The 11,279-nt window shown below is 62.0% G+C and overlaps 1 protein-coding gene across 1 annotated transcript in view; it reads right to left on the reverse strand.

The window, feature by feature from the left end:
* Positions 1-3,275: 3,275 nt before the first annotated feature.
* Positions 3,276-11,279, reverse strand: part of MEX3D (mex-3 RNA binding family member D) — a 9,504-nt gene continuing 1,500 nt past the window's right edge. The window contains exons 3-4 of the mRNA XM_032394557.1: positions 10,979-11,270; positions 3,276-5,129 (exon numbers count right to left, since the gene is read on the reverse strand). Of these exons, the coding sequence (XP_032250448.1) occupies positions 3,745-5,129; positions 10,979-11,270 (1,677 nt within the window). The 3' untranslated portion in view covers positions 3,276-3,744. The remainder of the gene's footprint in view (positions 5,130-10,978; positions 11,271-11,279) is intronic.

The following is an 11,279-nucleotide window of genomic DNA, read 5'->3' on the forward strand; positions in this document are numbered from 1 at the left end:
GTCCATCATCCATCCATCATCCATCCATCCATTACCCATCCATCCATCCATCATCCACCCATTATCCATCTATCATCCATCCATCCATCCATCCATCCATCCATCATCCATTCACCCATCATCTATCCATCCACTCACTATCCATCATCCATTCATACATTCACTCACCATCTACCTATTCATCCATCCACCCAACAAATACTGAGCATCTTCCAGTTTCCAGGCACTGTTTGTCCTTCTCCTGTTCGGTTTGTTGGGATTTTCCTGGCCTCAAAGGGTTATATCTGAATGATCCCCTCCAGAGTGTATTCAGCTGAGGGCAGAGATGGAGGGTGGGGACTCCTACAGACCAGCATTGAACATCTGCCAGGCTTTGTACTCAGCTGCAGATGATTAAGATAAGAAAACTGAGGCCAGGGAGATAACATGCCCAGGGGCATGAAGCAGGAAAGTGGTTGGCCAGGATGCGACTCCGATGTCTATCTCTAGAGCTCCTGGTTTTCCCTACACATGGTGGGCATGAGGTGACATATCATTCCTGTCCCAGGGACTTGCCAGGGATACACATGGTCATGCAGGTGACATAGCATTCCCACACTGAGCTCACTTTGTGGGTGGCTCAATCTCACAGATGGGAGAACTACGGGCTTATCCTTCATCATCTCTCTGAAATCTGATGAGACCCAGAATAAAGGCCTTCTCAGAAGACACTGGACAAGGGTCACCTCGATGTGCTGAGCCCATGAACCAAGAGAGACGAGTAACAAGGGCAATGGAAGCTTGCCTCAGACTTTGGCTTCCCTGAGTGTGTCTAGTTGTGAAGAAGCTAAATGCACAGGGTATTTGCTTTGCTTTTGCTGAGCACCTCTCGCCCCAGGAAATGCTCCCCAGCTCTCTGGCCAGGAATATGGTCTCTGTAGGTGGTTATGAATTTGAGTTACTCCAGCTTACACTGGCTTAAGCAAAACAGGAGAGTTTACTGGCACTCATAGCTGAGAGGTTGGGATGCTCTGCCTTCAGGCACAGCTGGATCCAGGGCCTCAAATGGCCAGCTTGAGAGTCCACCTCTGGCCATCTCTCAGCTTTCCCCAAGGGCACCAGCAACTCTGGCCTCCTGATGATCGGCTTCACAACCCCTCAGTAGGGAGCGAGCACATCCCTCAGACATTTCTGGACAGTTCTAAGACAGAATGTCCTCAGATCAGGCCCTCCCCCATTGCATCTTACAGAAACCCCTTGCTTGGGCTCCAGCCCCCACCTCCTTCCCAAGGACTTTCAACCCCCTTGATGTCCTGTCTTTCCCTCGACCCCTCAGCCCCTCAAGGGACTGCTTTCTCTTTCTCTTTGTGTCCAAAATGTCAGGGGGGTGGTCTCCACACTCACCTCCACTGCCTCCATAACCTCCTGCAGGGTGAGGGCTATGGTCTAACTTCACCCCAGCTCACCAGGTGCCACGGCAGCCGTGTCCACCCCCACCCCCCACTGAACTGTGGGCCAGACCCCAGGTTCCATGTTGCCCACAGACCCGCACTGGTTCCCGTGGCCTGCTGTAACAAATTGCCACAAAGCCGGTGGCTTAAAACAACAGGCATCTGTTCCCCCACTGTTGGCTTCCTCTGGAGGCTCCAGGAGAAGGTCCTCCCTGCCTCTTCCAGCTTCTGGGGGCTCCAGGCGCCGCTGGGCTTGCCTCCATTTTCTCTCTGTGTCTGAGTCTTGAATCCCCCTCTGCAGGTCTTTTATAAGGACACTTGTCATTAGACTTAGGGCCCACCCTCATTTAGGAGGAGCTCACCTCAAGATCCTTAATTATATCTGCAAAGACCCTTTTTCCGAATAAGGTCCATTCACAGGTTCCGGGGCCATGATTCAACTGCTCCACCCACGATCTTCACCAGAGCTGGAAGTGTGGAGTATCCCCATTTCACAGATGGGGAAACTCCAGCCAGAGTGGGCTGGAACCCCAGGTATGTGTGGCTCCTTGAGACTCACCCCAGGTCCTGCAGCCTCCAGGGGCTGCTACTCAGCTGGAGAGGCTGACGTGGCCACCACTCACCGGAGACAAGGCCCATGGGGTGCCCCATCCATCTGCCCCCTCCTGTTGCCCCACCTGACGTGTCTTCCTGACCCCCTCGCCTCCTCTTGGAGGCCCTCCCGGTCGCTCCACCATGCCTTCCTAGTTTTCCTAGCAGGCTGTGTTCTGCAGACCCCTCCTCAGTGCCCACTCAAGCCAGCAGCCTATGGGCCCCTGGCTCCCCAGCTTGTCTCTGGAGCAGTCCCATGCCTCCACTCACTCCAGAGCTTTCTTCCCCTCCTTGGGAACTTTGGTGGCACCTGCTGACTGCAGGTGGTTCAACCCATAATCCCACAGACCTGACTCCAGGGCCAACCCCACCCTGAATTGTCCAGTGGCCCCATGGGCATGGTCCTCTGCTCCCAACTAGACCTGGTGAGGGAGGGATGGCATGTGTAGTCATCACTCACATGTCCTTCGGAGACTGGGAGGTGTTAGAACCCATCTGGGAGTGGATTTCCAGACCTCAGTTTCCCATTCTGCACAACGGGACTGGGAGTCCCCTCCCAAACACACCACAGAGCCTGGCACCCCTCCCTCCACAGTGGCCACAGCAGGCCCCATGGTTGTCTGGCCCCTGGAATGTAGGGGACCTGAGCCTCAAGAAAAGGGCGGGTCTTGCTGCACCACCTTCCCCTCCAGACCCAATGCCTCATCTGGAACTAGGCACAGTGCCGGGCTTTTAGAAGAGCCTGGGCTTGGGCATGGGGTATCCCGAGTCCAAATTCCTTTATCTGGAAGATTAGGGGGTGAGGGGGCTAGCTCTGAGCACCCCTCCCCCGGTCCTCCCTCTCCCATGCCCACCCGCCCCACACCACGCCAAGGGCTCACATGTAGTAAAAAGACTTTATTAAGAAGGCTTTGAAGTCAAAAAATAAAACTCTTGATACAATTTTCTGAACCCTTAAGTCAGCTCAGCAAATATATAATCAGTAATTTAGCTGTGTAAGATTAAAGGTCCATTACTTTATTTAAAATAAAATATATTTTAGTTCTTAAAATTTATTCCATAAAGTACATATTTCCCTATAAATTCCCTACATATACACAAGAGGTAAAAAGTAAAAGTTTAAAAAAAACACAATTTAAAAAAATTTAAAAACTGACAAAAGAAACCACAGCAGAAGGGGATTAATAATTAAAAACAAAAAGTTAGAAATTTCTGGTTGGGTCCTCCCCTGCCCCCCCACCCCGCCCCCTCCAGCCTGTCCCGCCCCCCACCGACATACAAAAGGGTAACAGGTTAGCCCCCGAGAGGGAGTAAAAATGTCGCCATTCTCCTGGAGGGGATTCACTGAGGCTGCGGCCACCTCCGAAGCCAGGGCTGTCGAGTCAGAAATCCAAGTCCCAAAGGACAACGGGGAGTTGTAAAAATCGCGTGTGTGTATATATATATATATATATATATATTTTTTTTTTTTTCTTAAAAAGATCACCCTGGGGGGCGGGGAGTCTTAAATAAAAAGTGCAAGCAGACCTTTTCTCTCTGTTTATTTTAACCTGTCGACTCAATACTGTTTATTTGTTAAGAACTGAGATGCCGTCGGGCAGCCGTCTCCACGCCTGGGACCAAGTTAAAGCTCGTCTGTGAAGGCTGGCCCCGCCGCCCCCGCCGCCCCCGCCACGCCGCCCCCTCCGCGCCGCCCCCCGGGCCTGCGGCGGCCGCCGAGCCGCTAGGAAAAGATATGAATGGCCTGCGTGGCAGGCGTGCGGCAGGCCGGGCACTCGGGCTCGCTCTTGCCGCAGATGCGGACGGCGCAGTCCATGCAGAAGAGGTTGTGGCCGCAGGGCACGAGCGCGGCCATCACCTCGCCCTCCGCGCACACCACGCACTCCCGCGCCAAGGCCGGGGCGGGGGCGGCGGGGGTCGGGGCGGCCGACGACGCGGCCGCTGGGGGCTTGCGGCCGCCCTCGGAGGCACTGGAGTCCAGGGGGGGACACGCGGAGGCCGAGGACCCGCTGGGCAGCGAGGTGGCCGCGGAGAAGCCGGCGCCGCCGGAGAAGGACGACAGGGCGCTCTGCGCCGGCCGCCAGGCCAGGGCGCCCACCGGGTCCGGGGCACCGCGGCGGGCCAGCGGGAGCTCCAGGGCCAGGCCCCCGGGCTCGGGCAGCGTGGGCGAGTGGCGCGGCGTGCCGGCCCCGCTGCTGCGCCGGGCGCCCGGGGCGGGTGGCGCGGGGGCCCCGTTGACCGCCGAGCAGCTGCTGAAGGCCGGCAGCGGCGCGGCCCGCTCGAAGGGCGCCCAGATGGTGGCCGCGGCGGGCACGGTCAGGTCCAGCGCCAGGAAGTCGAAGCCGAAGTCACAGTCCTCGGGGGCGGGCGGCCCCGACGGGGCCCCCGGGCCATCCCCGCCGAAGGTGAAGCCCCCGTTGCCCGAGCCTCCGTAGGGGCTGGCAGGGCCCGCATCGGGCACCGGCGGCCCCCCGCGGCCCCCCGCGTAGAAGGCCTCGGGCCCCCCGGGGCCCCCCAGGGTCCCATCCCCGCGGAGGCCGGCTGTGGGCGCGGGGGGCCGCCGCCCAGGGTTGGGGGCCTTGGCCCAGAGGCCGGCGGCCGTTCCGAGCAGGTCCAGACAGACGTCAGTGCCGTTGGCATGGAAGTCACTGTCGGGGCCCGCGTCGGTGAAGGCGCCCGTGCGCAGCGTGATGTGCGCCTCGATCTCCTCGCGCGCCCGGTCCACATTCTCGGGCATGCCCGTCACGGCGAACACGGGCTCCTTGTCGCGCCCGGGCGTCACGATGTACGTGTGCGTCCGCTGCTGGATGCGCTTGATGGTGGCGCCCTTGGGCCCCACCACCAGCCCCACCACGCGGTAGGGCACGCGCACCTGGATGGTGGTCTGTCCCGGCAGGTTGGGCGGACCCTGCGCGGCGCCGGGCAGCCCGCCGGCCTTGCTGCGCGTGGCGCGGATCACGGAGAAGTGCTCGGCGGCGGACAGGATCTCACGCTTGGCCATCTCCACGTCCTCCTTGCGGCCGGTCACGATGAACACCGGCTCCTCCCCGCGCACCGGCGTCTTGATGTACGTATTTGTCTTGGCACGCAGAGCCTTGATCTTGCACCCTGGGGTGGTGGTGGGGGGGAGACACAATGAGGACGCGGGCCCCCACTTCTCTGCCCTACCCACCCCGGGCTTTATCAAACACACAGCTCTCCCGTTTCCTCTCCGGTCCCAGACTTGGAGGTGGTGGTGGGTTTGGCAAGAAGGCAAGGAGGACCCATTGTGGACTGAAGAGTGAAATTCACGGCCACCTGGTACTTGTGAACAGGACCATATCTGAAAATGTCCTACAGGTGTAATTAGTTAACAGGAGGTTGTACTGGAGTAGAGTGGCCCTGAATCCAGTGACAGGTGTCCTTCTAAGAGAAGACAACCCTGTGAAAACGGAGCCACAGATGGGGACACCAGGTCTGCCGGCCGCCAGAAGCCGGGAAAACTAGAACGGCACAGGTGGTCTCCAGAGCCTCTGGAGGGAGCGTGGCCCTGCCGACACCCTGACTTTGTACTCCCGCCCTTGGATCTGGGGGAGCGTTCGTTTCTATGGTTTCCAGCCATCCAGTGTGGTAGGTCACTCCTAGGACACGAATGCACGCCCCTCACACCAACTCCCCAGCCAATGGGCAGGACAGCCCAGGGTCAGACTGTGGAAACGACCTAGGATTTTCTCCTGACCAACTGACCCTCCCCAGCCCAAGGGGAGCCCAGGTCTCCTGCACCCTAACTCAGGTCACCTCCAGAGGCCCTGATGGTCCCCCTCCCCCCGTCTGAGGGGACACTCATGGACACAGCTCTGTGGTTTGTCACTGGCTGGGCTGGGGCCCTGACCTGGTGGAGGGGGTGCAGGGGGATCCGCGTGTGGGGTGGGGTTAGACGCAGGGGCTTCGATGGGGGTGCCGGTCCGCGGGTCTGATACCCCCACCCCCACCCCCGGGGCCTTCTGAGACATCTTGAGTCTGGCCCACGAGTCTGGAAGACCCACCCCCCCCCCCCGACTCTGGGGCGCCTGGAGCGACACAGGGACATTGTTTCTCCGAATAGAGGCCGGCACAGAGAGAACAGTGTTGCTAACTTCTCCCGGAGCAGAAGATAACGAAGTTAGCGGGACCAGCTCGGCTGCTAGGCGGGAGGGAGCACTGGGAGACAGGAGGGGGCGTCTGGGGGTGGGGGGCAGCCTCACCCTGACCCCAAGGACAGCAGCCCCATCCAGGGCTTTGAGCAAAAGCAGAGCCGAGCTCGCGAACGGGTCAGAAAGCCCCAGGGAGGGTGGAGCGTGGGGCACGGCGGCTTCCATTGCATCTCCTGGGCCCTGAGCCGCTGCCCCCGCCCCCCGCCCGCCCGGTGTCCTCCCTGTGGGTGGCAGCGTCGTCTCACTGGGGACCCCCCCAAACCCACCCTGACCTGGAGCTGCCTCCTCTTCTGCCCGGATGGCTCCCTCCCCACTTGGCAGCTGGTGGGAAAGCTTTCAAGTCACAAGTCAGTCCTTCCCTCTCCTGCAGCTCCCCTGCCCTGCCCTCACTGCCCCCCCATGACCTTTCCCATCTGCAACCGTGCCTGCACCCCTTCTCTGCATCAAGTCACAGCCCAGAGCCCCTTCCTCCAGGAAGCCCATGCGGACTAGCCCGGGGCCCCAGCACACACTTCTCAGTTCCTCTGTGTGACTTCCCTAACTCCCTGAGGCCGGAGGGCTGTAAGAAAGGGCCAGTGTGCTGGGATGACCTGGCCACTCGAAGCCCTGTCCTGCACCTCCGTTTCCTCCCCAGGAAGAGAAGGGCCCAGACCCGGCACCCCAGGCAGGTGCGCTGCCGTCGTGACCCTCGAAGGCAATTGGCGGAGGACCCTCACCTCACCTGAAGTGTTCGCTCCCCGCAGGTCCATGTGGGGGACAGGGAGGCAAGGCCAGGAGAAAGGGCGGGGGATGAAACCCAGGGGTGCACCCTTGTTCCCAGTCACACGGAACTGGCCCCCATCCTGCCCCTCCCGCAGGGTGGCCCTGGGTGGAGCCTTCCAGGGCCCAGAGGAGACTAATTCACTGACTGCATTTTGGCTGTGATGCCCATCGACCCGAGCCCCACCCATACCCCGACCCTAGGAAGTGGCAGAGTTTGAGAGGGGGTGGGACTGCAGGTCCGGGAAATCGGGGTGGTGAGAGTGAACCGGGCCACACACCTGCCCTGGTGGGGATGAGCCCGAGACGCAACAGTGGGTGAGGTCAGGGGTCGAGCCCCATGCTCGCGGGGAACCCTGGGATTACCACTTATCGCTGGCGACAGGCTGAAAGGCAGACCCCTGGGCCTGGCCACCAGGACTCCAACTCAAGCAGGTGTGCCTGGGAATGGGGCTGACCACCCCCCATTTGGTCAACTCCCTCCTCTCTGCAGCTAGACCCTCCCCTCAAATGGGGGTGCCTTGGGTCCCCATGTGGAGCCTGGTCCCATCACTCATATGACTTCATTCTGGGGTCCTGACCCCCGTGTGCTGGGCACTCAGGAACTCGGGAGCTCCAGGTACTGCTCCCAGGAACCCCACACAGTAACCATGGGCTACACTTATCAACAAAACCTCAAAGCCATGAGGGGGAGCAAAAGGGCTCACCCTTGGAAGGATGCATGCCAGGAGAGGGCTCCTAGCTGAGGGCACAGAGGTCTGGAAGCAGGACAGGGCTGGGACAAATCCTCACAATGACCACTGCCCCAAACCCAGTGGGGTGCTGTCCCCAAAGTGGGGCCAAACTGGGCTGCAGTCCTGGCTGGGCCACATCACAGCAGGGCGGGCCTGTGGGCACGGAGACCCCCCCCCCGACACAGGGAAGGTCTACGCTTGCCAACATAAGGGACCCCCCAACCCAGACTCACAGTGGATAAATAGGAACACCAGGGCCTGGACCCTGCTGGCGCCCTGTGGCGTTCCCCAGCTGCCAGAAAAAGCACCCAAGGCCCACAGGAGGAGGGCCAGGCACAGGGTCAGCGAGGGAGAGCCGTGAGCGCAGCAGGCTTCCCCCAGCTGAGGGGGGCCAGTCCGAGCACACCGGCCCACCCTGAGAGCAGCAGAGACAGAGGGACCCCAGGTGCCTGCTGGCACAGGCCCACCACCGCCATCCTTCATCACTTGCTCCTGACCCAGACCTCCAGGCAGCAGGCAGGTGCTCACGACCCCGCCCAGCCCCACACGGACACCCCCAGCAAGGGTGCACGCTAACGGGAGACTCAGGAGGACCGGGCCCAAGGTCACACCCAGGGCAAGTGGGCACCAGCCTCCCAGGTGACCTTGGCGGACGCTTTTCGGAGTCTCCACTTTTCCTGTCTGTAAAGTGGGGCCGACTCCCCCAATCCTGGAGCTTTGGAAGGTAGGAAGTCCTCTCCTGAGCCACCTCTGTTCCCTGCAGCGCACACAGAGCCAGAGAGACTGAGGTTCAAACCCCAGCCCTGCCGACCCAGTTCTGGCCATGTCCCTGCCTCCTGTGATCAGAAGCTACAGACGACCTTCCCTGAGGGGTCTTCTGAGGCTCCCATGCAGGGCACCTTCCCGGCCACTCAGCCTCAGGGAGGAGAGAGAACTCCCAGAGCTTGTAATCACCTATCCTGTGCCCAGGCGGTGTAGGGACCCATTCGAGGATGGAAAAACCAGCTCAGAGAACAGCGAGCGAGCATCAGGGAAAGGGTAGAGCCCAGGTCTGGGGGACTCTGGCCTGCCCTCTAGGGGATGGAGTGGCCCTGGACCTAGGGTTTGACAGAGGAGTTCACAACAAGCTGTGCCTTCTGCCCCGGCGAGAGCCAGGACGCTTAGAAGGGACAGGCTTCGTGTCCAGGAACCCCCAAGGTGGGAGACTGGACGAGTGACCGGAAGAAGGGAGGGGTCAGGATTGGGGCACAAAGAGTTTTCCAGGCTGAGCTTAACACCTGGGTGGGAGAAGATGGGAGCCACAGATGGTCCTAGAGCTGAGAGAGTCAAAGGCTGCCAAAAGGGCCAAGCTGTCCTGGCGTTCATGCTTCCCTCCCCAGGACCCCGCACCCACTTACAGGGTGCCGCTGTGCACCAGCCCGGGGCTGGGATTAGATCCCTCTTGCTGGAGAATCCTCACAAAAGTGCCCGAGGGAGGTGCTGTGCCCCCATCACAGAGAGGAGATCTCATTTGCCCAGGGTCACAGGGCCAGCCCCATCTGCACCCCCCACAGCCTGCCTTCCTGTCTACCACCAGCAAGACCCCAGGCTGGCACCCAATAAATGGGTGCCAAAAAAGCACCCCCAGGAGGTCGGGGTGGGGGCTAACCCCCCAAGCCTGCTCCTCCACAACCAGATGCCCTCTGCTTGGCTCCTGCCACCACTGGGCTGGACTCAGCCTCTCTGAAGGACCCGCGGCTGTCAGAATACGCACAGGGAACACGCCCTCCTGCTCCGCACTCCGCCAGCGGGCAGATCAGCCTAGTGCCTCTGGACAACAGCCCCCAGGCTGCGTTTCCATGACTGTCCCCCTGCCCTCGGCCGGCGTCTGCACGCTACGCACACAGCAGCGGTCCTGTTATACGTCCCAATGCAGGTGCGGGCAACTGGGGCAGGTAAGGGGCCGTGGCAGGTGGAGGAGACCGGTCAGGCCTGGAGTCCTGCTGTGCCTGCTCGTGGGAGGCAGCAGACGGGGCTCAGAGGACCACCTGTCCCCCCTCCCCTGGTCCTAACTCCTGGGCCCTCAGCCCAGCACTACACCTGGCCCTCCCGGTGTCCAGATGGGGGGAGGACATGTGATCGGCTGCACCTGCACCCAAAGCCAGAGGACTCACTGGCCAAACCACCCCTCCTGCCCAGAACTCTGAGAGGGCAGCGTCCTGAGCATCCCTGTGGTCCTCTGCACACACCCCCCGCAAGGTGGCAAAGGTGACAAGTCACCTTGCAGTTCAAGCCCCCCCCATCTCTGGCTCCTGTTACTGAGTCCCCAAAGGCCAGCCTGAGTGTCCTGCCGCTCCACCTCAAGCCCCGCCCAGACCCCACCCCAAGTTCTAGAACCTGGCCTCAAGCAGGGAGTGGAGAACAGGGAGGGGCAGGCAGAAGGCAGGGGAAAGTTGGGGCTGGGGGCAGCTGGCTAAAAGGGTAGGTGGGCGTGTGTCCGGAGGAGCACTGCCCACCACCCTCCTGCCTGCCCGCCCTGCAGCTCCAGCTCCAGGGCCAATGAGCTGCGGCCGGCCTGATGTCACCCTGCAAATCTCAGACTGGCTCTCTAACAAAGAGAACAATGGGCGGCCACAGGGACTCTGACAAAGCTGCTCCGGGACCCCCACACCCCGGGCCTGCTGCCCTGGGCCTGCCGGGGGGAGGCTAGGAGCTTGGACCTCAGGAGGGCTTTTACAGCTGGTCCTTAGGCATGTCCCCAAATCCCCGACTCGGGGCTGAGAGCGGGGTGGGGATCCTCTCTCATCCTGTGCTCCCCCCACCCCCAGTAGGGCCCCCAGGCTGACAAGTGGAGATATGCACCCTCTTTGTACGCCAAACTTCTCTCTTGACCCTGCCTGAGCCCCCCTGCCCCGCCCCCGAGCCACCCTCAAGCCCCAGCGAGCCCCGCCCCGTGCCTGCTTCGGGTGTCGATCGCCCACCGCCCAGCCCTGCCCCCTGGTTCTCGGGATGCCACAGCAGGTGGCCCAGGGCCTGGGCAGAGGCGCCGCACAGAGGGGCTTGACCCGGCTGGAGGCGCCCAGACAAAGGCAGCGGCGGGCCTGAGCGTGGAGGGGAGGAGCGCGGGCTGCGCCCAACTTTCTCGCGCGGCCCGCGGCAGGACAAAGGCGCACAGGCGGCCACCGAGGCCGGGGCCCACGCGGGGCGTGGCCAGGATCTGGCGTCCGGCCTCGAGCTGGGCTGGGGCGGCCCCCTCCCCAGGGCGCGCGACGCGGGGACCCCGGGAGTAGCGCCCCAGACGGCGGCCACTCACCCTGGCGACCCACGATCTCGGCGACGTGCTCGGAGCTGGGCACGGGCACGCACTCGGTCATGTTCACACTCTTCTTGCGGCTGCCGATCACGCTCATCTGCTCGGCCAGCAGCGTCGGGGGGCCCAGGGCCGCGGGGTGGGGCGCGAAGCCGGCGAACACGTCGGGCGGCGACTGCCGGGGAGGCGGCGGCGGCGGCGGGCTCACGTCGGGCTCCAGCAGCGCCAGCGAGGCCGGCGCCACGGCCTCGGCCACCGCGGGCGCGCCCGCCTCCGGCCCGTCGGGGGGCGCGGGCTCCGCCGC

The sequence above is a fragment of the Phoca vitulina genome, unplaced genomic scaffold (assembly GCF_004348235.1).
Source record: "Phoca vitulina isolate PV1807 unplaced genomic scaffold, GSC_HSeal_1.0 scaffold81, whole genome shotgun sequence".
Lineage (NCBI taxonomy): Eukaryota > Metazoa > Chordata > Mammalia > Carnivora > Phocidae > Phoca > Phoca vitulina.